The following is a 25,733-nucleotide window of genomic DNA, read 5'->3' as shown; positions in this document are numbered from 1 at the left end:
CTTGTTATAAAAACTGACCACCCTGTATAAATCGTTTCCAAGTAATTCCACATAAAACATTCAATTTTTTCCATATATGATATATCAAAAATCCCATTTTACGATGTTACAAAATCACGCACGTTAAAATTTAATATATTTTTTTATATCGTTCCTATTATATGTAGGTACCTTGCTTTTTTAAAATAAAATAAACCTAATCAATAATATGTGTATAAACATAAATATAACAATAACAAACGTCAACATATTTTATCAAAAAATAAAAGAAATTCCTGGAATGTGTTTTCGAGTATTTTAAGTTTTTTTAGTACAATTTATTTTTATACTTTTTAAAAATTGCACATTGCCTAAAGGCGTCCATACGCTTCGGTTATTTCGCACGGTTAAAACCGAGCAAAATACCCGAAGTGTATGGGCGCCTTTAATCGTTAATTTTATAGAGAGAGGAATGATAGAAACCAAGAAAATAAGTACAATAAACTTTGCGAAATACTTTTAGAGGAATGCAAAGATCTGAAATAGTCAGTATAGAGAGTTTTTTAAGGAACATATTGTCGAACAATTAAGCCTTATATTATATTAGTTTCATGTTTCTCACTTATCATCTAAGTCGTATTCGATCATAGACCAGTTGAATAACGTGAACAAATTTATAAACAGCAAAAAAATCTACTGGGTGGTCCACTTTTAGTAGTATAACTTTAAACAGTCGATAGAAAAACTTATTTTAAGTAGAACATTCCATATCAAACTGGAATCAAAAATGATTCTTACTCAATCTTTTTAAACATCCTGTATGTATTAAAAATGCTGATAAACTTTTATTTTTAAAATAAGTTTTTTATCGACTTTAAACAGAATAATAGAAGATATGAAAAAAGATAATGTCTTTCAGATGTTGGCGACATGGTTAAATATAAATAAAGGTATCCACGTTATTTTCAAATGATCTAGAAATATTTTTTTGGCCCAGCAAAATTGCCGAACGTAGCGCTGTATAATTATATGTATATGTGTATCATTAGGTTAATTTAATTTTTTACAGTAAACACAACCTTCATATTCATAACAAATAATGTCACGATATGAATAATTTTCTTCGTAATTTTTTTGTAAATCCATCCATACAAAATAATTCAAGCCTTGTTCACATTATGTGGTTGCTTTTATAAGTACATTAACACATATACAGAAGAAATAAGTTGCAGAAGTTATGATATTTTTTGAAAAGAAAATTCCTTAAAATGAAGGAAAAAAGAGAAAAAAAAACGCAGCAAAGTGCTATCTATCTATATTACTAAGCGTTGTTGCCAAATATTAATTCCTAAAATTTCTTTCTAATATTACTGAGACGAGTTCCCATATTATATTAAGAAGCTACAAAAAAAATAAAGTTTCCTATATGTTCTCGCTACTTAAACTATACAGGACGCAATATATTTATTCTATTTTAGTTTGAAACTATATAAGGCACGTAGAAATGTCAGACTGACATGTTTTCCTTCAAACCAAAACTAATATACTTTTAGTTTAAAAATATCTTAATGTTTCACTATATCGTTGCAAAGAAAAGAAATAAGTTGAATATTAACAAGAGTCTGAAAAAATGTAGAGTAATCTAAGAAGGCCTTGAGATGAAATAACGTATGTCTATTCTTATTTCGGTCGGTGAAATAACAAATAACAATCTAAAAAATACATAAAATCTGTTGTATAGCATGGTTAGAAAGACTCCACTGGATATGCAACCAATAATACACTTAATACTAACTATAGCCCCTATGTTTTCTTTAAATAAAGCCTATTTTGGGTCAAAAATAATCAGATTTTTAATGGAAAGAAAATATGACACTTTTATATAAAATAGGGACAAACAAACGTATTGTATCTCATAGCCACCTAGGATTACAATACATTTTAGACATTTATTTAATCATTTGCTGCGTTTTTTCGTTTCTACGGATACTTGTGTGGATTTGTACAAAATCTAAGCTCATATGCAACACCCAAAACTCACACACTTAAGAAAAAACATTCAGATCATTCATCATAATAGAGAAAGCTACCTAAGTGATATTTCTTTAGTTTAGACAAATTATTTTACGAAATAGCGATAGACCATCAATAACAAATAGATATTTTACAAATTACAGACAAGTCTCGATGTTTGTATATTTATATGGCCTATATTTTATTTATTTATCTTCACTTTTTTATGTTAAAGGGAGTACAAGTCCAGGTTAAACATAGGCCCGTAGTCTTGTTTCTAGAATATTTTTTCGTTTTTCAATTTTGTTTTTTTTTCCTGTATTTTTTAGTTCCTATCTAAACTATATTAAATAACATGAAAAATGTTCATGTATAGAACGTTTTTAAACAGATATAAATACAGGGTGGTTCACTTTTTAGTAGCGGGATTTATTTTTTAAAGTTTTATGGTACTGAAACCGCACAACTCCGGCACTGGTTGTCTGTACTGTGATATTATATATAAATTTTTAACTTTCTATCAACTATTAAAATTCTGCAACTAAAAATCGGACCACCCTGTATAAAAAGAACAATACTAGGTCCCAATAAACGTTGTCTCGATTTGTATAAAAAATAAACTAAACGAGCTCAATGGAAAAACCCACTGATTTTCTAATTCTTGTAAAGATTCATATTTATAAGTACTGTGAAATGATACTAACATTTCTAAATAAATAAAAAAACTCTTTGTAACAACATTTTTTGAAATAATAATGCAATAATCCAATAGAATTTTTCGTATCTCCTTTTTATATGTATATGTTTTTTTTTATAGGCCTTAGTAGGAGCAAAGATAAATTTTATGTATATATACAGAAAAAAAAAGTGTATCATAGAAAGTACACCTCTCAAATGGTATTCTCTCGTTGTCAATTTATATAGAAATTCTGGATTGCCGTAGTATTTGAAAATTTCAGAAAACACCAGTAATTTTGTTAGATCTAATAAAAATTTGAGCGACTTGGCAACATGACTCAATAATCTGTCAAAAATATCGGCGGTTCCCAAACCGTACAAAAATTTTTGTCACTTATATGCAACCCACAATACGCTAAACAAATGGTAGATTGGTGTTATTGCATTCTAGACCTTATGCCAACTATACTTATGGTTGACTAAAAAACTAATATGCGCAAGTTTTTAAAAGTATCATTAGGACTTCATGTAATGTTGGTTGCATATTTTGTAACGTTACACTTATCTGAAGTATCAATGATCGACAATAATAATGCAGACATTTTAATAGTTTTAAACATAACCAAAATCTATATAAATCGAACTTTATTAAGAAAAATACCATATGATGCACGCTATTGTGTCATTATAGAACAAACATACGCAAAGCTATTTAATTTATTTATAATTAGTAATATCTAATTTTCTTTGCAAGCTTTTGAACCATCTTCCGAAATAATCTTTCTCTTGAGAGATACCAGAAAAATCAAAAACTAATTTATATAGAATAAAACCCTTAGAATATCATTTACGCTTCAAAAAGAGTAAACAGTCTTCAAACAATGACATTTGACGTACTTTACGTGCTTTAAACGTCAAACAGATGTCACAGTACACTATAACCTAGCACACTGTAATAAAAAATGTTTTTTGATTACAACGTGGTATCTCCAAGCCCGTTCTTTACCTTGTAGCGTTATTTTTTCGTTTCAAGTATGATACAGGTTATGTTCATTGTCTTCCCGAAGAAGATGCGCTGCTACCCCTCGACTGTTCGCCGCTGGTCGCCCCCGAACTGCCCCCCGAGGCCGGCGGTTGAGGCGAGGGGCTTTTTTGGCCCCCTTGACTGCCTCCGCTGCTCAGGGCCATTCGTTGCATCTGCCTGATAACGGCGGTAGCGTGGTACGCTTGGCGCCATCTAGGAAAAACGTTTAAAAAGTCTTTTTTTTACTCTTATATAAGTATAACTATCGTGAAAATAAAGATATGAGACGAATATTTATGACGTCACAAAAGTAGTCATAGTGATATATTGTTTTTATATGAAATGTATTAATGTTAATTGATAACTTTATGTGAACATACGATCGAAAAAAAAACGGCGTCAGAGACGGCTGGGGAATGACAATCGATGGAAATTTTGACGAGGTCAAGCCTTAGACGTCTCTGACGCTGTTTTTTTCAATCATACAATATATATATTTACATTAATTATGTTTAATGTGTGTAATTATGTTTTTTAATGTTTGTTATTAATTTTCTGTGCCATAAAAATTAATAATAAATCAAAACTGATGTACATTGTTTCAATTTAAAAAAGAAAAATAAGACAATTTAAGAAAAAAATTAAACAGTAATTTTTACTTCAATCATTTCATTTCCCGGTGGTTGCGCAAATCTGTTTAAATTCAAGTTTTATGCAAATAAACAGTCAGCAAAAAGAAGAAAAAAAAAATATATTAATGAATTATTATTACCGCAACCTCCGTAAAGTATAGGCCCGATACAATGATTTATTACGTCATAGAAGTAGTCAGAGTTACTGCATAATGGTATATGTTTAGAAATGCTATACTCGTATATGAAAATATAAAATGTTTCTTCTATCTTTACAGGAATGATGATGGTTTTGTATTTTTTGTTTGTGTTTTAAAATTATTATGTCGATTTTCTGTGATGTATACTTTTTTCTATGTATAAGAATTAACTATGTATATTTTTTAATTTGTTAGCTTATAGAACATTTTTTTGTCTTGCTGTAAAATTGCGAAGATATAAAAATTCTTTCTCAAGATATTTTCATCAAATAAAATTTAAACCTAAATTGTTTTCACAATAATTACTTGTATATAAATGTGTATAATGATTAACTTTGTGTAATTTTAAATATAATGTGGTTTATGAAATATTTTATCTTTTTTGTGTGTATTTCATGTTTTATTGTATCTTAATGCTGTCAACACAACTATGCAACTATGGGTGGTTAAATGTAAGAATAACATTTTTTGTTAAATTTCGCCACCCTTGTTGCATGCTGTGTAATATATGTAATGTTACACATCTTTTTCTTCAATAAAGACGATTATTATTATTATTATTATATAACTAACTTACTTGGATTTTGCAAAATTCTTCTTAAGCTGTTCGGAAACGGTTCCGTGGATATTCTTGCTAGAAGCTTCGTTGCCTGATATCCAGGGATGTGCTAACGCCTGAAATAAAATCATTGACATATTATACATGCAACTGAAGCATACTGTCAAGGTGTATGTGGCGCCATCTGTCGGAGAAACGAGCGAGACATTTTTTGTTGAAGCGCCATCTCTTAATCAAGTCGACAAGTAAGCGAATCAGACAACAGAATTTACTGGTAGATGGTAGAAAGTTACCGATAATTTTAGAACGTTCCAGAAACACTCACCACAGCTATATAAAAGCAGGCCGGCAGTTGGGACAGTTTGAAGTTTGATAATACCGCGTTTTAAATTGTGAATTAATTGACGAAGGTGCCAGAACCGTTAGAGTAATAGTAGTTGCATAAATTGTGTTGTAAATAGTATAAGTTGTGTGTACAGAGTGAGAAAAATAAATTCGTTAAGTATTTTATCGTGAGTTTAAATTAGTGGACCCACGGAATCCATAACAATACTAAAAAAAAGTATGTAATAATATCTCCAAGCCAGATCAAAAATATGACACTACAGCAGTTTTGTCCCAAAAACCCTAACGGGTATAGGGTAAAAGGTAAAAAAAGTAGAAGGTAAAAGACCAAAAACTGGTATAGGGTAAAGGGATCAAAAGGTATAGGGTAAAAACTACTGGCTGCCGGTAGACTACTGCGGTTCACTACTGCGCATCACATCTGTACAGTGTATCCCAATTTCGTGTGTTAGTAAACGTTAGTAACGTATGTTACTTCCGATAGACTACTGCGGTTCACTATTGCGCATCACATCTGTACAGGGTATCCCATTTTCATGTGGTTTATAGGATTTCTTTATGAGTAGAGATACAATGATGCGATTTTTACATTACTTTGGCTACTTTTTTATGAAACTAAATATGCTACACATAGGTTTGTCCTAGCCTCCTTAGTTCCTAAAATACAGAACGAATTTGTGATGCGCAGTAGAGAACAGATGTTGAAAACAGATATGATGCGCAGTAGTGAACGTAACGATTACCGGCAGCCAGAGGGTCGGCACTTTGGTCAGGAGAGCATAGCAAAAGATATTAAAGAAACAGCTTTCTTAAAATTCTCTCTCGAAAACGTTGCTAGCTCTGAGACTATAAGTAAAACAGCGAAATCGTTATTGAAATAAAAATATAAAATGACACAAATATATAACAATCACAAGTAAATCGTATATCCGATGAACGGAGGCATGAAAATGTAATAAATTTAAAAACTGCGTAATTTTCTAACCAATCGAAATCTTTAAATTCGACGAATAAAATTAATATCGTATCATCGTATCGTCGGACATCAAGCATAACACGTTGACACAGATCTCAAAAGGACAAGTGATTAGAGAATTTAGTACTAATCTCACAGAAATAAGTAAACATAGAGGAGCTATTACTCACCTGTTTACAACTGTATCTCTTCTCCACATTCACGCAAATCAAATTCATGATAAAATCCTTAGCCGAATCGCTAATTTCGTCCCAATAAGGCGAATCGAACTCAAATTCCCCCTTCAAAATCTGAGCGAACAAGTTAACATCGTTCTCGTCATAGAACGGCGGGTAGCCACAGAGCAGGATATAGGAAATCACCCCTATGCTCCACACATCTATGGCTTTCCCGTAGGGCTTTTGCGCCAGTACTTCCGGGGCCACGTAGCCGGGAGTACCGCACGCAGTGGCCATGATGCCGCCGTCCTCCATCTTGGACAGGCCGAAGTCGCTGATCATGATCTTGCTGTCCTTGTCCGGGCTGTAGTAGAGGAGGTTCTCGGGCTTGAGGTCGCGGTGGACGACGCCTTGCTGGTGCATGTAGTCGACGGCTTCCAGGACTTGCCGGATCAAGTGGGCCGCGTCCTTTTCGGTGTAGGAACCTTTAATATATAATATTTTTCTTGCAATCTTTGTTTGTCTTTGTTTATGATTAAATTATATTTATTTCATTTTTTTTGTATTCATGTTGACGCCGTTTTGTCTTTTTATGATTTAGTTGGCAATAAAGAATATTATTATTATTTCTAATAACATAATACCACAGATTAGGTATACTATATGTATACAGATAAAAATCTTATCCTCAATAAAAACTGCAAAAAAGTCAGTGGCGTACACATTTTTAACCAACAATAATTATTTTGAATAATGTGTCCCTTGGGACGCCACCGGACTTTTATTAAGCCCCTTATGGCCAAAAATAAAATTAATTCCAAGAAAATTCGGCTAGAGTGTTTTTAATTACAATTTTTTTTAAATTAAAACTCTAACATCCTGTATCTTTAAAACCATGCATTTCCGGACCCATGTTTATAGGAACTTTTTTTCATATTTTTTAATGAGGAATAATAAACGACATCTAGGGGTGAATACAAAACAAAAAAATCATCGCTTATCTTTTCGCAAGCTACTATGACACCGTTTTTTTTCGATTTTTAACAGTGCTTACCTTTTTCGACAATTCGATCGAACAACTCCCCTCCTGTCACCAATTCCATTATCAAATAAACTTTATTTTTATCCTCAAAAGTCTCCAACAGTTGGACAATGTTCGAGTGCTTCAGCTTCCTCAAAATCATAATCTCGTTCTCCAGCGAGTCCTCCTTACCTTTCAGCGCTTTTTTATCGATAATTTTCACCGCAAACAACTGCCCCGGCTTCTCCTTGCTCTCAGCTAACCTAACCTCAGAAAAAGCACCCGTTCCCAGCATCTCTTTAAGGTGGTACTTTTCCTCGAGAAGGTTTTTTTCGTTGGTGTCCTTACCACCATTCTTGCTCTTCGATTTCTTGTCCTTACCAAACAACGGCATTTTTAAAGTTTTTTTTAACACTTCATTTAAGTCAATACACACTAATAAGCACGAAAAAATCGTTTATTACATTAAATTTAGTACAAAATGGTTTGGTTTTTGCAACTACTGATGCTCTGATAGCAATTTGTACTTTTTTCAGTACCGACGTCACGCAGTACGACTTCTAGGGCTTGGAAATCGGTTAATCTTCGCACATCATTATCTTTTCTCAGTCTGGTATCGGGTAGTTTTCTGATTCGTTCCACTTGAGCCTCAGAAATGTACAATTCTTCGCAGCAGGTCTTCAGAAGGGTTTCGTAGGTTAGTTTCCACTTGGGAATTTCAATTTCAATAAAATCTGGGTCGGGAGAACCCTGAATTCTCACTTTTAGAACCAATTCTACAAAATAAAACCATTTTTTATCAAAATAAAATATCTTAAATTACCATAAATCTATTTATAGGAGTAAACCAGTGTTTAAGAAAAGCTCTCTATTAGTTTACCTGTTCCAATGAAATACAGGGTGTTTAAATTGAAATAATAGAGAAAAGTATATTATCTAGTTTTTACCCACCCTGTATGTAGAAGGCTAATGTGCTGTAGTATAGTCTCTATATTAAAATAATAAAAAATAATTTTATTCAGGGTTTTTAAAAAAAACATGTGCCATCTTTCGGCCTCCTTGATGAGATAAACGCAATTTTGTAAATCACAATTAATAAAATTAATAAATTACATATTTTACCTAATTTATTATTAAAAAATATTACTATTAGTATTAGTTATTATTACTATTAGTCCATCCTACAGCAATTTCAAATAAAAAAATAATGGTATTTAGGATAATTACAAAAAAACTAATTTTAAAAAGTTTTAACATCCTGTAACTCTAAAACTATGCATTTCAATACCCACGTTTATACAAACTTTTTTTCATATTTTTTGATGAGGAATCAATGAGTGCCTATTTAAAACTTTTGCAAGTTAATAAATTTCAGATAGTTAAACCTGATATAGATGGAGCTTTCTTGAAACACTGGGCCACCCTGTATCATTCTAATTATAATTAATTTTACTGTTAATAAAAATGTGAAATTTACAAATTACATAATACAGTTTTTTTAACCACACATGTATGATTCTAACAATTAGAACTACTCGGAACAAAAATCCACTCACAAATGTAAATATTGGGTTTTCAACAACAAAAGTTTAAGTTGTTAAAAGAGCGGAATATATTTAAAATCGTTACAGTAAACACACTTTAAGGTCAACCCAATTATCTAAAAAAAGTGAAATACTATTTCTAGACACCAACATATGCACAGGTGTATTTTTAATAGGTATGCTAAATTAAATTGTCCAATATTGTTTGTTGTAGCAAAGAAAATGTTGATATAATGATTGAAATTTGTTTTTTTGGTTATTTAATTTAAAAAAATTGAGATACAGAAGTTCTCTTGAATAAAATAAATCTTTAAATGACATTTTCACAGAGACACCTTACAAATTAACCTTTTACATGTAATTTATTTAAACCAAATCTAAATATTAACAGTGAGAACTTAAAAGAAAGTTTGAAACTGACCTTCGTTAGATGCCGTAGGTAAAACCGTCCTTTGCATACCAAAAAACTCGCTCTGTTTAATTTTAACCGGTGCCACATCAACCTGAGCATTCAACGGGGCATTTCTAAGGTAATTCGGTACAAACTTATATGCTGCCGGGTCCCCAATCTTTGGAGTAGTACTTCGACCACCTAGTAGTTCGTTAATGTTCCTATAAGTACAAATATCAGTGCAGGTCTCGTTGTTGAAATTCCTCAGGCTTTTATCGGCCCCATTACGCAGCAACACGTTCACGATTCGTTCGTTGCCCCTTTTGCAGGCCCAGTGCAATGCCGTCCTTTAAAGATATTCAGATAATAATAATATTGTTGGGTAGGAGAGAAAAAGTGAGGTTAGGTGGGTCCTAGTAGTGGGACATATTTACCAGCCGTTCACAGGGTTTTGGGAGTTCACGTCCACGTTTTGGGACAGGAGCGTTTCGACAGCTTCGAGATCACCGACACATGATGCTTCGCGGAGTTTTTCCTCTAAAATATTGGCCATTTTATCTCAAAAAAGCGATGCATATTGCAAGAACAGCGGACATTGCAAATCGCAATTTTTATTTGACAGCTGACAATTCGATTACGAAATGGTAATCATAGAATATTTTAATTAAATAATCATAATTAACTATACTAAATTACCAAGAATTGTTGTTGTAATTCCATTTCTACAGTTCAAAGAAAAAATAATGCAAACTGTTTTTAAATAATGCAAGAATTTCTGTTTTTCATAAATAATGTTTTAAAGTTATGCAACTCAAAATACATATACATTATCAAAATATATACAAGAAAATTTTTAAATAGCGACCTACGTCCATCTACGTCACAAGAACAGCGAGAACAGCAATATGACGTCATCAAAAATTAGTATAAAAGGAATTAAATAGAGTTTTATTATTTATTTGACATTTAAATATAAACTAAACAATAAAATATGTAAAAAATAACTTTGTACAATTTCAGAAGTGTTCTGATTCGTCAACTGGGGGTTCTATTTTTGGACTTGATAAACACTCATTCTCCATGGCTGCTGCTATTTTGTTTGTTAATCTCTCGTTTTCCTCGGTTAGGGCTTCAATACCTTTCTTATTTTGCTACAAGATTATTCGTATTTCAACAAAAACTATACGTTAAAAAATTAATAAAATTTACATTGATTATTTCCTTGTATTTGTTATGGATATCTTCCTTAGTTGATATGGCCAAATTGACTTTCTTTTGTGCCATTTTAGGCGAGATGTACGACATGCCTATGATAGAGTTTAATTTCTTGTTTTGATTTGTTTCAACTTGCAAATTTTTCCTTAATTGATTGGTTTCGACCAGTAAGGTAGCGTTTTCGTCCACCAAACGTATTTTGTCGTAACTCAGTGTACTTGTATTCTTGGTTGCCTACAAAAGTAATTATATGTAAGTAAGTGTGTGTAAGTAATATTATGCAACCAGATATACATATTTATACTGCCATCTATGAATCAATAGCAAAACTAATCGTTAATCTGTTTAAAACAGGTCTCTCAAAAGCGATAAATAGAAAAATTAACGTACTTGAGCGTGCAACGTTGCAACCGTTCTCTCCAAAAAGTCCCTCTGCCTGAGGAATTCGCTCTTGGCCTCCGTGTCCTCGGCCTGGCTCACTTCGAAGTCCTTGTCCGCGTTGTACTTGTGGTACATTTCCTGCAAGAACAATGGGAGAATAAACGGCGCGTTTGGGATAGTTTGCATTGTCGCAAGGAATTGTTTGAAATGTTTTCCGATATTGTCGGTATCGAAACTATTTAGACTATTTTGTCGTCGCGTTGAGAGTTATGGTGTGGAATTTTAGAAAAACAACGTTTATTGTGGGACGATTCTGTGTAAATGTCAATGAAATTTATGTTTTAGATTGTTTTCATATTTTAGCGATACTCTTTTTTTAGTAATATGCTCTTCAATGAGGTATTTTTGTCCAGCTATAAAATATGCGGACAATGGGCGCACTTTTTAAAAATATATTTTATAGGTATACATTGTAGTGTGGCTCAAATATATTTATACACCAAAGTTGTAGTGTTTTAAATATAGTGCTGTATATTTTTTGCTCTGATAAAATATTTTAGGATCGTTCATTTGAAATTATGGAGAAAATCATTAATACAAATTAATATTTATTTTGTTTTAAAAAACTATACAGCTCTGGCGTAAAAATATATTTGAAACACCTTGTATATGTATAAAAAATATTAAAATATGCGCCACAATTTCCTGTATATTTCACAAAAAAAAATCTTGTAATTAAAAAACTCAAATACAAAACCTGAAATGAAGCTTTTTCAACTATAGGTCACCCTGTATATACAGTAATGTTTTAAATTTATAATATACAGGATGTAAATGAATACCGATATAGAAATTTTGCAATTTTTAAACTTTTTACACTTTTGACTCAAAACAATAACAAAGTAGCAAAACCCACTTTTTGAACGTTCGGTAGATCACTGGGACACTTTGGGATCAACTTTGCCATACGGAACACAAATGTCCAAAAGACAAAAATTTCCGTAACATTACTCTTGACTCAGAGTGATAAAAACACATTTACAAAGTCCAAAAATTCACTTTTACCACTTTTTCTATTGCAAGAACGTTCTGTAGATTACTGAGTATATGCCGAAAAACTCTAACATTGCTACACAGAACGCAAATATCGAAAAGATAAATACTTTCATAATTTCCACTATAATACTCTTGACTCAGAGTGATAAAAAATACATTTTCGAAGCCTAAATAAACTCACCTTTACTACTTTTTGCAACGCTGGAACGTTCTGTATAAATCCACTGGCATGGTGGATGTCCATCCTGATGGCCTGCAACGCTTTTTTCATCACCCTGTTCCTCTCCACTTCTTTCCTGACCTCGTTAGCTGAAGCTGCCAGCTTGGCTCTGCCCTCGGACAACTGGGTGTCCAAATTCAAGATCACCTTTTGCAAGTTCTCCAATTCGCGAACCATTTCGGTAATCTGGGTCGATTGTTCCTGAATGGTTCTTTCTCTCGGTTCAATTTGAGATTTCAATTCTTTTATCTAGAAAAAAAAATCGTTAAGTTGGAGAAAATTTTACCGAACTGACAACGCCGCATAAAAACGCGCGAGCATTGAACGATGTAGACGAGTAATGGCCAGGAACATTTATGAAGCTAAGATATATTTCCATTACCAGTGGACCGAGAATTATTATATACAGTGTGATGGCAAAATATACCTTAAAATCCAGTATGAATTTGAACTTCTCCAATTCCTGATTCTTGCCTTTCAACGTGAAAATTCGTTTTTCTTTTTCTTCGATCGTATTGTCTCTTTCGCTGATCTCTTTCTTGATATCGAGAATGTTTTGCTTCAGGGAACTTATGATATTTTTGAATTTGACGTGATCGTTCTCCAGCACGTAGATTTGGTGCTTAAAGTCGTCCGATTCCTTTTGTGTAGCTGTAGAAAAAGATTTTTGTTAAATGGAACAATTTTGAATACAATAAAAAGTAAACAAGATATTCTTATATAGAGGCATCAAAAAGACTACTAGAAAATATACTTTCTAGACTATACTTTACCTAAAAGTTTTTTCTTGAGTCCTGCAGCCTCTCCTCTGAGTCTAACATTCAGATCTTGTTCTTCCTTGATTTCGTTCTCATGGGAAGTCTTCAATTCGTAGATTTCCCTGTCACAGTCATCCTCAATTTGCTGCTTTATCAGTTCATGTTCTTTGATCAATTTGGCAACTTTTTCTTTTAACTATACATCAAAAAATATATTTTAGCAAATATACATGTTGATTCTGTAATAGTTGCTATTGATTATTGAAGTTATTGAAGAGAGAAACTCATTAAGTGGAATTTGAGTGAAACCAAATCACTTTGAACTCACTTCTTCGATCATATCTTCTTTTTGTTTGATAACTTCCAGATACTCGGTGTTAATCTGATCTTCCGATTCTGATTTTTGTTTCTTCAGTGCGTCGTATCGCTGTTCTTCTTCTTTAAGCATGCCGTTCATTTTTTCTTCATATCTTTATACACAAAAAATCAAAAATCAAATCCCATAATTTATTTATTTTCAAATCATACTCAAGATGAAATGCCACAGTACTAACTTTAACAATATGAATACTTATGTGTTTTAACAAAAAAAAAAATATGTATCAAATAAAAATTGTTGATTTTTCATATACAGGATGTTTTATAAAATAAGAGGTAAAATATTCCTAAATACCTCATAAACTTCTTGTACTCTAGAATAAGTTTTTCGTTGTAGCTGGCTTCAAGTTTTTGTACGAACAACTCGTGATCAGATTTCATCTTCATTATTTGGCTGTTGATGTTGTTGATTTCCTGGATATGATCACCCTCCATTTGCTATAAACAAAAAAAAAACAAATTTATTAAGAGTAAACTAATAAATCGATACAACATTGTACGTGCAAAAATTTATATTTTGTCTATTACATTGAGAAATATTACAGGATTAAATATAATTTCATAACTAAATATTAACAAAAAATAGTTATTTTAAAATAAAAACAATACATAGCTAGTCTTAATTTCATATGCTTTTTTGGTTGATCTAAAGTTAGCCTTTAATTTGAACGATGTTATGCTTTCAAGCATTTTTGATTGCACTATATCTTAATAAAAAAAATCAATACTAAAATTTTTTCCATCAGAAACATTGATATATTCAACATATTTTAATTTAAAACACTATTTAACGCAGTATATTGAATTACCTCGTTTTTAATCTTCAATTCTTCGATGGCATGACAATACTCAGAATGAATATCTCTCATCTTGAGAGAATGCAGTGCGTCATTCTGTCTCATCTGATACGAGTGTTCGGTCTCCAATTCTTTCAATCTGAGTTGCAAATTTTTGATTTGCCCCATCTTGTCTTCCAGGATCTCCCTGGATATCAGGATTTCCTGCGACGTGGATATTTCCTTGTCCAGTTTGACGGCCTTGTCTTCCGCGTTCTGCACCTTCCAGAAGCACAAACTGCCATCCGTGGCCCCGCTGATGACGAAACGATCATCGTAGGTCATGCACATCTAGAAGATATGGAGATTAATAAGTCTAATGGCAAAATTTAATTACCTATACTAATTACTAATATATAAAATCCTTAAGTTACTGACTCACTGATTAATCACGATCCTGCTCAAACCACTCAACGTAAGAAGCTCAATTCTGGCATACAGATTGATTCTAGGGTGTAGAGGTTCGATAAGAAGGGATTTTTCGAAATTCCAGTTCCAAGGGGGTGAAACTACCCCTCAAATATTACAATATTTTTTATTTATAAAACGGTCAAGCTTCCGAAAAAACGCTTAAACAAATATATTTTATTTTGTTTTTTACATATTTTAAGATTTTTAAAAATGTATACAGGGTGTTTCGAAAAATCTGGTCATTGATTAATCACGATCCTGCTTAAAGCGCTTGACGTAAAAAGCTGATTTCTGGAAAACGGATTGACTTTAGGGTGGAAAGGTTCGATAAGAAGGGATTTTTCGAAACTCGAATTCTAAGGGGGTGAAATCACCCCTCAAATATTAAAATATTTTTTATTTAAAAACCGGTGAGTTTTTCGGAAATACTCTTAAACACGTATATTTTATTTTGTTGTTTTACATATTTTAAGATTTTTTAAAAAATTATACAGGGTGTTACATAAAATATGACCTGCTTAAACTGCTTGACGTAAAAAGCTTATTTTTGGCAAACGGACTTTTCGAAAGTCAAATTCCAACGAGATGAAATTACCCCTCAAATATTACCAAGTTATATAATAATATCGCTATATTGTTTTTTCTCATGCTGGCATAAGCGTGAGAAAATTTTATCTAGTTTATATGTTAATGGAAATTCTTGCTTTGCTTTATCATCACCATTACAAATGTATGCTATAAGAACATTATTTTATTTTTGAAATTTTCTATAACTTTACTATTTTTATATCTAGTTTAGCTTCACCCTGTATATACCAAGCAATATAGCTCATAATAGCTCCCAGAAAGACCGTAAAAGAATAGAGTGGATACAACAAAAGACCCAGGTAATACATGTCATCCACAGGATCAAATCCCTCAAGTGGCAATGGGTAGGATACCTGGCAAGAAGGACTGACAAACAGATGGATCACAAAAATTGCAACTCTAGTGTTAAAATACAGAGGGTGTATTTTAATAAATCTCCCAAAACCACATGAAAAAAAAACAATCTACTCTTGAATTAAAATGACAGACAAGAGCTGTCAATGCCGAATTCTTTCGCTGGACAAGCTATATCTACACCTACAGGATACTTACCACAGATATTGCAGATTTGTGCATGGCAAATTCCAGGTATTCTGCCTTTTCCAGAAGAGGTATTCTGACGCTAAAAACGGATCCTCCATTTCCACTGACGAAGAGCATGTTGTCCAGCTGGGACAGTACCAAAGCGTTCAGTCCGCTTCCCGGAGGGACCAGTACCACATCTCTAAAAAACATAAAAAAATGGGCGGTTTATTCGCCACCTTAAATATTGACATGTGATTAAGGAACAAAAACTCTTTAAAACAAAGTAAATTTTAATTTTAGACCTGTTTATGTTGGAATTGACCAGTTCCCTGATATGTCCATCGTTCCCGACAGCGTACACCTCTTTTCCCGACTGGGTAATGATCACTCCGGTGAAGGGGTTCGATTTGATGAAATTTTCGGACAGCCTGGTAGATTCTATGACGTCCCAAAGGTAGACTGCGCCCTCGGTACCGCAGGACGTCATGTAACGGTCGTCCAGGCTCCAAGAAATTGCTGTAATCTAAAGATGCAAATAGTTAAAAAATTATAGCATGAATAAAAAGACTAAAAAAGACTGTAATCTAAAAATGGAAATAATACAAAAATATAGTGTTTATTTTCACTCTAAAAGTGATTAAAATTTTTGAATAAAAAGAGAGTCTATTACTATTCTTATATTTATAAACAAAATATGTTATCATGGAGACTGTAATAAAAAAGAAGAATGAAATTATTGGGCAAACCTACGGTAAGATTTAAGTTGTCATATTTTAGTCATGTTTCATGGCTAATCTTACTGTAGGTTTGCCCAATAATTTCATTCTTCTATCTTATATTTATACTTACATTAAAGGAAGAGATGTCATGGTAACCACTAAAATATAATTTGTCAGATTTGTTCAACATTTAACTTAAATTATTTTTTTAAGTTTTTTGAAATTTTAAAATATAATTTAATATCGGCACCTTCACCATTTTGTCCAGACATTTTTGTTATATAAATTTTCATAATAATTTTTCGTAGTTAGTTTGTGGTTCCTGTGTTGTGTTATTTTCATGTTATAGTATAGTAGTAACAATAAGCAGTCATTAATTACGTAATATATGTTACGAGTAATAAATTAAACTGTTTTTAATAAAGCTGTTTTTATTAAATTAATAACTGGTGGTTCGAACTGTATTCTGGAAACTTCCTCAGCATATTCTGTAAATAAAAATAAGTAAAAAAGTTCGTATAAATGTATGTACTAAAATGCTTAGTTTCGGAGATACAGGGTGTAGAACTTCCATTTTTATTTCGATTTTTTCGAAATAATTTATGAAGTAACGTAAATATTTGGATGAAAATTGGTGAATGGGAGTTTTTTGACATGAGAAATTTGTTTTTGTTGTCAATCTGGCTCCTACTTGTAGATGGCGCCACCTACATATTTTTTAACTGTTTAAAAAAGTAATAACTTTTAGTCCGCACCTGTATAAAACCACTGAGTAAAAAAATATCCATTTACGACATTTTTTACGCAAAAAGGTTTCTTGGGAAAAATCGCTACGAATAATGGTTCTCCAGACATTTGGAATCGAAATTATCAATACCTACTAGTCATCATTGATATAAAATTAAACATGTTAACTAAATAGTTATTACACTGAAATCATAAATTTGAAATGTTTTTGTGCCAAAAGTCAACAGAAACTGTTTTATCATCATTTCTTCGCAGAAAAATTTATGATTAATTTAAGATTTCAGTCAAATAACTATCTACTCATGTAGGTGGCGCCCCCTATAAATAAAAAAAAAACTGCCAGACACCTATTTTAATCCAAGTATTGACGTTACTTCAGAAATTATCTGGAAAAAATAGAAATGAAAACGAAACTTCTACACGCTGTATCTCCGAAACTAAGTAAGCATTTTAGAAAATACATTTATACGAACTTTTTTACTTATTTTTATTTGCAGGATATGCTGCCGAAGTTTCCGGAATACAGTCCGGACCACCCTGTATACTAAACTTACCCTGCCGTTGTGTCCTTTCAGCATGTACATAATATTGAACGTGATACTGGAATAAACCTGAATGACGTTTCCATTGGTCGCTGCGAACAGGTGGCCCAAACTGCTAAACTCCGACAGTTTGCAGTTCCTGATGCCGAACTCCTTCGACGTGATCACGTCGTCGATCATGATCGTCATGTAGCGCAGCTTGTCCGAGAACCCCACCACGCAGTACAGTCCTGTCGGATGCAGGGCCACCGAATAAATATCGTCCTCGAAGTTTTGTACTAACTCTAGATCGTCTGTTTCGTAGTTCCATATCTTGAGCGATCGATCTTTTACACCTTGAAGTAGAAAATATAACTTAAACCTACAAAAAATTACTTACACGTTAAATTATTTTTTTTTGCACTAGGAATGTATTATAATATCGATATTTTTAATATCGATATACTTGAAACTATCGATACTTTCAAAAATCATATATTAAATACCATAAAAATTAATTAAAAATGTTTCGTTTAATAAATATCAGTTTATTAAATTGTTATCTGTACTAGGAATGTACTAAAATATCGAGATTTTTAATATCGATATACCTGAAACTATCGATACTTTCGATACGGGTGATTTAAAAACCATAAAAATTATTGATTTTACTTGATAAAATGTTTGGTTTAATAGATAATACTTTAATTTCCTGTTAAGCCTTTATTTGTTTACCTGCAGTGATACAGAGCGGTTTCCATCTGCATATGGACATTCCTCCTATCGCTCCCAAGTGTAAAGGGTGTCCGTACTCCTCCATCAATATTTCGGAAGTTGTGGAACTGTCTTGTTGCAACCACAGTCGTACTTGGTAGATTTGCGCCTCATTGCAAGTTGCAATAAGTCGATCCTAGGATAGGAAAAATCACGTCATTAAAGTAACCGAATGACAGTAGAAAACAGAATCCAAAATAGTACATTATAGTACTTGTACTAACTACAGAAAAATATTACTTAATAGACCATAAGTCGACTTTATAGGATAAAAAGAATCTTTTACTTTGAGAAACATTAGTCTCTGTTGCATTAATATCGATTTTTATTTTGAATCAATACCAAATCAATACTTTCTGAGTCGATATAGAATATCGCTACTATTAGAAATATCGTGTATTCCTAAATTTTATATCGGCTAAATTCCTAAAGAGAAACATGATCTTGACAAAATGGTGAAGGTAAATATATCTTTAAAAAGACGCATTTATGTACTCAAAATAATGGCAGATTTTTTGAACATTTTCTAAAATAACTTAAAGTGTATGTAGTGATATTATTTTTTTAAGTTTTAGTTTGTGTAATGTAAATTGTAAACAACCGTTTAATAATACAGGGTGTCTCAGAAATAAGTGCAAGTATTTTAAGGGCTGATAGATCTAGATAAAAGAAACATATTTTCTCTTTATCGTTTTTCAAATAAGTCCAAAATAACGGAGTTATTTTACTTTGAAAATTTCCAAAAAAATGATTTTTTGCTACAATTTTGAGAAACACTGGATCTTTTCTGGATTTTCTTTCTTGTAAATTTAATCTAATACCTATGTTGCCATATTACCAAGAAATTATGTTTTTTAACTAAAAAGTAAAAGAATTTCCAAATTTTTCAAAAAATTGCGAATTTTCAAAATCTTTATTTCGCGAAAAAAACTCATAGGCGTTTTTTTGGGGTTGAAATATACTACCAGTTAAAATGCCAACTAAGAGAAATTAGTCAAAAACAATAAGAATTGGTTATAACTCAATAATTTTTCGAAAAAAAAAACATATTATAGCTTATATCGCTGAAAAGCTTAAAAAATGGCGCTTTTTATGAAGTCATGGCCAACTATGGTTTCTATTTAAAAAACATATGATTGTGTTATATTATGTCAAAAATGACAGGCTTTAGAAAAAATCGGAGAACACAAACTCATTTTTCACAAACTCACACAGTTTCATTGTTTATCTACCACTTTTATCCGAAAACTTTTTGTTTAAAATAGATTATAATGGAATTAGGGACAATTTTTAAAATAGCCAAAATTTGTTTTTTTCGAAATACCTATCTAGTATGCTATGAACTTTTTAAAAAATCTGTAAGGCGCATATTTATGACCCCAAAAAATTAACCGACTCCAATACTTTTAATATATATATATATATATATAATATATACCGTATGATCGAGAAAAAACGGCGTCAACGATGGCTATGAAATGAAGATCGCTGTCATTTTATATGTAAATTTATATGGGAAATGTCATTGATCGTCATTTCTCAGCCAACTGGACGCCGTTTTTTTTCGATCATACGGTATTAATATATATAATATATTAAAACAGTTTTTATCCCTTTAATGCAAGATTTGCAAACCATATTAAAAATCACTAATCAGTAAATTTTTAAAATTATTTCAATTTAACAAGTAACTGTGTTTCTCATACCAAAAGCACAGTCAAAAGCTTCTTCAAATTATCTGGTAATTATTATTGGCGTGTGTATTTATTTAAATTTTCTTTAAATTTAAAAGTATAAACTTTGGTATAAATTAATATCGCGCATTCACCATTTTGTCCAGATATTTTGGTTCAATAAAATTAATATTTTAATATGTCATAATTTTATTTACTACCTGTTATTTAAAAATTAAAAACAATACCTGTGCCTCGTTAACTTTTATGGAACACACAGTATTTTTAACTTCTCTCGGCCCGGTATCGTATTCCCTATAAACAGTTTTATCCGGAATTTTGAAAACGCATCTTTTTCGAAACTTGTGCGGAGACTCCCTTTCGTACAAGTGAATCTTTCCTACAATAAATTATTTGTAAGTTTCCGGAAAGACTCGGAAAAGCAGTGTCCCAAATAAGTGTCCTTGAAGACACTGTTACACATGATTAAAAAGATATATTAACCGTTCATAAATCCAAATGCAAAGCCTCTGGGAAAATTCACTATTGATCTGATTTCGTAGTTTTCTTCTTCGTCATCGTTGTATCGCATACTATCAGAGGAGTTGGTCTTCATTGTGGTTTCGGAAGAAGGATCAAGCCTAAATAAAGAAAGAATAATATAGAAACCAAAAAAATATGTTTCAAAAAAAATATTTGGGATATACAAGGTCCGGCAATAGTTAAGTGCAATTTTGTTTAAGTATGTACTAGGATGTATTTCAAGAAAATATTTTAACTTGTATAGGGTGACTCAAAAAAGAGCCAGTGGATCGGGATGATTTTTTTAAAAGGAACAACCTGTATATTATTGCATTTTTGGCTTCCTTTTAGATCACTTTACTTAATCCTCAGATATGAGTATATAATTTTATAATTCTTTTTTTTCGATCATTTCAGAGATTTTAATAAATAAATAAAAAAATATATTTTTCGGGCTTTCTTAAAAAAATTATTAAAAATACAAGAACTGTCCTGAAATCAAAACTATATTAGGTATATACTTTAGATGGTCTGTACTTACTTTGCTATAAATAGGGTAATCGTAAATCATACAGAATGTTCAAAATTTTACGCCAAACTTTCTAAAATATAAAATAATTTTTCTTCGTTTTTTTTAAACGGAACACCCTGTATATAATTTTTTTCAATAGATGGAGAATTAAAAAATGATCATTTTATGTATTTAGAGTATTTCAAAATTTTTAACGGTTATAATATACAGGGTGGGCCACCAAAAACTTTCAATGGCTATAATTTTTAAAACAAAAAAGATACCACAAAAATAAAAAATACCGTTTCTATAATATCGAGGGGGAATACATATGACGCATTTTTTGAACCACCTCGACCTACCCCTTTGGCGGCACCCCTACTCACTTGAAAATCTTAAATGGCGACACCCCACTTGTGGCGCCTTTTTGGAAAGCCCATGAAAAATGCTAAACGATGATCATAAAGTTTTTAGGGTGAAATTGAAAAACTACCCCTTACACGAAAAATTAGGTGGACATTAATGAAAAAAGTGATTTCTTCAGCACAAGTTACAAATTGGGACCCAGCTAAATGAGGCAAATGAGGTATTTTTCAAACCACCCCGACCCACCCCTAGGTGCCACCACCTCACATCTAATCTCAAGATAGCGATATCCCACTTGTAGACTTTTTCCTGTGGGGTTACACTAAATCCATAGTCTACAAGACACACATGATAAAAATTGAGCTCCAGACACCGATATTAGTTTTCGTCTATCTATCTCCTATAGAAAAGGGTGTTTTCCTTTAAAAGCGTCCAATTTGATCCACCCTGTGCACACTTTAGGTTTACACTTTTCAAAAAACAACAAAGTTCCCAATTTTATTATTCTAGGAGTTAGAGATGCCCGACGCACTATTGCCGGACCCTGTATATAGGTGTTCTGGTGTACCATAATAAAACTTAGTATTTTTTTAAACTTACTTTTTTGCAGCCTTTTTGTTCCTAATGTATGCAATAATTAAATAAAAAGAAATCAACATTATACATTATATTTTAAAATTCCTATATCTCTTGTTTTAAAAAAAATATCCAAGAAAACTATTTCATATTTTTTTATTTATCTAGTAGAATATTAACACAGATAACATATCATCTGTGATATTACGATATGTCATTATAAAAAAAACACTCACTCTTCTTTGATTTTCATATTGATGATGGGCATGTCGGCTGCATGAAAAATTGCCCTGATCTCACCAGTTTCCAGAATCAGTATTTTGCCTCTGCTGCTTCCAACTATGATCCTGTCCTGACTGAGCCAGCAACAACTCGTGTACACGACTTGATCGAACTTGCTGTAACCGAACTGTCTCCAGGTGAAGTCAGTACAGCCCAGACACCGCAAGACCGAGTCTCCAACAACCACTAGTTGATTGCCATCACCCGGATTACAAGCAATCTACAAAAAAGTCTTTAATATACAGGGTGGTCCGAATTGTATTCCGGACACTTCAGCAGCATATTCTGTAAATAAAAATAAGTAAAAAAGTTCGTGTAAATGTATGTCCTAAAATGCTTAGTTTCGTAGATACAGGGTGTAGAAGTTTTATTTTTATTTCGCTTTTTTCTAAATAATTTCTGAAGTAACATCAATATTTGGCTGAAAATTGGCGACTGGGAGTTTTTTGACATGATAAATTTGATTTCGATGTCAATATGTCTCCTACTTGTAGAGTGCGCCACCTACATATTTTTTAACTGGTTTGAAGAGTACCTAATAACTTTTCTTCCGTACCTGTATAAAACTACCGAGTAAAAAATATACATTTACGATGGTTTTCACGTAAAAAAGGTTTCTTGGTAAAAATCGCTACGAGTAAAGCCCCATACTCACACTTCGCTCCTTCGTCCCTTCCTCGCGTTACTTCGTCCCTTCGCTTCCTTCCTTCGTCCATTCGATGCTTGGAAATTAGTCGATTATGCAACAACACACCACAAAATATTTTTAATATAGCTACGAAATATCTAGTAACCTCTAAAATTTTTATTATAAAACGGCAATTCTTTGTCGTGTCAAAAATAAAAATTGAATTTTAATAATATAATTTTTTTTAATAAATCCGAATATTTCAGTATCACAAGTACAAGATACTCGTATATCAGTATGAATCTACAAGGCGAGTCAACAATAGAGTAAAGTTTATTATGCCATTTATATCGAAACTATGAAATATGACATACTAATTAAACGTTGATGTCAATCCCCATTTCTTCAGATATTTCTGCAAAGGCATCATGCACACCGTGCCATGGCCGTGAATCACTGTATTTTAGAAAGTAAGAGTGTTAGGACATATCGGTATGTAAACATCTTTAGTTTCATAAAAAAGTAACATCGTAATGTGAAAACCGCATCTTTGTAGCTCGACTCATAAACGGGAAACCCTGCAAAACACACGAAAATGGGACACCCTGTACAAACGTACTGCCAAATCAAGAAATCTACGAATGAAATCCAAGATCGATTTATATATTTTATATATTTTAATATTTTTTTGTGTTCGTGATAATTCCTTTGTTACTTCGTCCAAAAACCGACATACGGGGAAGGAGCGTTTCGAGGAAGTAAACGGACGAAGGAGCGTTTTGACGAAGGAACGAAGGAAGACACAGTCGCATAAAATCGACATTTCCCATAGTAAATATAAGATTTTTGGACGAAGGGACGCGACGAAGGAAGGAAGTGAAGTAGCGAAGTGTGAGTATGGGGCTTAATGGTTCTCGAGATTTTTGGAATCGAAATTATCAAATACCGGTCATCATTGACATAAATTAAACATGTTGACTGAATAGTAATTAGACTGAAATCATAAATTTTAAATATTTTTGTGCCAAAAGTTCAAACACATGTAGGTGGCGCCCTCTACAAATAGAAGTCATATTAACATCAAAATCAAATTTCTCATGCCAAAAAACTCCCAGACGCCAATTTTCATCCAAATATTGACGTTAATTCAAAAATTATTTGGAAAATATCGAAATAAAAACGATACTTCTGCACCCTGTATCTCGAAAACTAAACATTTTAGAACATACATTTATACGAACTTTTTACTTATTTTTATCGGCAGAATATGCAGCTGAAGTTTCTGAAATACAGTTCGGATCACCCTGTATAAATAGATTTATTGCACAAAAAAAATTGCTGACTTGTCTGACTGTTCCTGTATTATTAGCATTATTGGCTCTGGCAAAACTTTCGAGTCTACCCTTGTCGCACTTAAACGAGTACAAGCTCCAATCGGGCTCCCCCGTTACACAAATCAAGTTTTTGGAATTGTAGGTAAAGTCCACAGCTACGTATCTGTTTGCTATGATGTCCTTGTCCATTGGAAGGGTCAGTGTTCTTTTTTTCCTGAAAGTGTCGGGACACCATAGCGTAGCTATGGGATATTTCTCGGTTGTCTCTACAACAGCAATCAGTTTTCTGAAAAAAAAACAAGATTTTTGTCTACCAGAACAATAACGTTTGTTTAAAAGTGTTCACTTTCAAGAGCTCGTATTTTGTGTTATATTTTATGTAAAATTTTTGTATATTTTTTATTGACACAGTTTTACTAAAATGGGTCTTAAAACACACAATTTAGGGACTTACTTATCGGGACTTACTGCTAAGTGAGTGAGTTTTTTCCCCTTTTCACTCAATTTGATGAATTTCTGCTTTTTCAAGTGAATATTGTGAAGGGTCACTACCGACCCTACAGGGTAAACTACTTCATCGTCAGACAGGAAGTGGACGTTGTTTTTAATGCTGGTTTCTAGACCAAGAACCACGTGTGGCTGAAGTGTAGGCAACGAAAGAGTCATTTTTGTTAAAGTTACTTAGTTCAAAACTATTTAGTTTTTCTAGTTTTGTTTACATTGACCCTCAAATTGAAACAATACGTCAAAGTATACGAGACAGTTTCGGAATTTTTGGTTTGATCAATATTAAAAGTCATGTATTGTCTCTATAGAAACTGAGGTTTAGGAATGTACAGGGTGGTCGAAATTGGTCTGTTTTAACAGGGAAAACCTATTTCCTGACTAGATAGAGCAAAACCGACGTAGATGTCATGGGCTCGATTTCTGAGACAGGTTTAATGGCATAAACCGCCTGTTGATATTTTCACTGCCAACTGAGATACGGGGTCTTTTTCATTTTTTCACCATTTTGAAAATTGCCCATAACTTTTTTATTTTGCGGAATAATAAAATTCTGTAAAGACGTTCTTAAGGCACTTTTTTAAGCACAATCCAGTGGCGTAGTGAGTTTTTTTCTATGCTTGCTCTTTTTGTCAGAAATAATAAAAGATATAATTTTTAAATGGAAATCATAGTTGGCTATGAACTT

At 32.3% G+C, this 25,733-nt stretch overlaps 3 protein-coding genes across 4 annotated transcripts; all 3 read right to left on the bottom strand.

Annotated features, from left to right (window-relative positions):
- Positions 1 to 1,105: 1,105 nt before the first annotated feature.
- LOC115880999 (calcium/calmodulin-dependent protein kinase type 1-like) lies at positions 1,106 to 8,027 on the bottom strand. Its single transcript, XM_030898347.1, has 4 exons — positions 7,619 to 8,027; positions 6,577 to 7,049; positions 5,104 to 5,201; positions 1,106 to 3,907 (listed from the first exon to the last, which is right to left on the bottom strand). The coding sequence occupies exons 1-4, from the start codon at positions 7,977 to 7,979 to the stop codon at positions 3,721 to 3,723; spliced, it is 1,119 nt and encodes a 372-aa protein (XP_030754207.1). The 5' UTR covers positions 7,980 to 8,027; the 3' UTR covers positions 1,106 to 3,720.
- On the bottom strand, positions 8,025 to 10,142 carry LOC115881000 (ankyrin repeat domain-containing protein 40-like). The gene is made up of 3 exons (XM_030898349.1): positions 9,955 to 10,142; positions 9,551 to 9,867; positions 8,025 to 8,361 (listed from the first exon to the last, which is right to left on the bottom strand). Exons 1-3 carry the CDS (start codon positions 10,071 to 10,073, stop codon positions 8,057 to 8,059), a joined length of 741 nt encoding a protein of 246 aa, XP_030754209.1. The 5' UTR covers positions 10,074 to 10,142; the 3' UTR covers positions 8,025 to 8,056.
- A 319-nt stretch (positions 10,143 to 10,461) lies between these two features.
- Positions 10,462 to 25,312, bottom strand: LOC115881034 (cilia- and flagella-associated protein 57). Of its 2 annotated transcripts, none has more exons than XM_030898391.1 (18): positions 24,996 to 25,312; positions 24,551 to 24,827; positions 22,534 to 22,799; positions 20,827 to 20,963; positions 20,571 to 20,722; positions 18,611 to 18,785; positions 17,909 to 18,231; positions 16,191 to 16,411; positions 15,916 to 16,087; positions 14,338 to 14,655; positions 13,824 to 13,966; positions 13,479 to 13,620; positions 13,166 to 13,346; positions 12,820 to 13,043; positions 12,354 to 12,641; positions 11,126 to 11,254; positions 10,730 to 10,969; positions 10,462 to 10,671 (listed from the first exon to the last, which is right to left on the bottom strand). In XM_030898391.1, the coding sequence occupies exons 1-18, from the start codon at positions 25,205 to 25,207 to the stop codon at positions 10,537 to 10,539; spliced, it is 3,735 nt and encodes a 1,244-aa protein (XP_030754251.1). In that variant the 5' UTR covers positions 25,208 to 25,312; the 3' UTR covers positions 10,462 to 10,536. The 2 variants fall into 2 exon arrangements, with proteins under 2 accessions (XP_030754251.1, XP_030754252.1); XM_030898392.1 differs by having other exon boundaries at positions 25,010 to 25,125.
- Positions 25,313 to 25,733: the final 421 nt, after the last annotated feature.

Source organism: Sitophilus oryzae, unplaced genomic scaffold (assembly GCF_002938485.1).
Source record: "Sitophilus oryzae breed Bouriz unplaced genomic scaffold, Soryzae_2.0 scaffold_1693_pilon_pilon, whole genome shotgun sequence".
NCBI classification, from domain to species: domain Eukaryota; kingdom Metazoa; phylum Arthropoda; class Insecta; order Coleoptera; family Curculionidae; genus Sitophilus; species Sitophilus oryzae.
The sequence above is the reverse complement of the archived record's forward strand: the minus strand, read 5'-3'. Positions and strand labels throughout refer to the sequence as shown.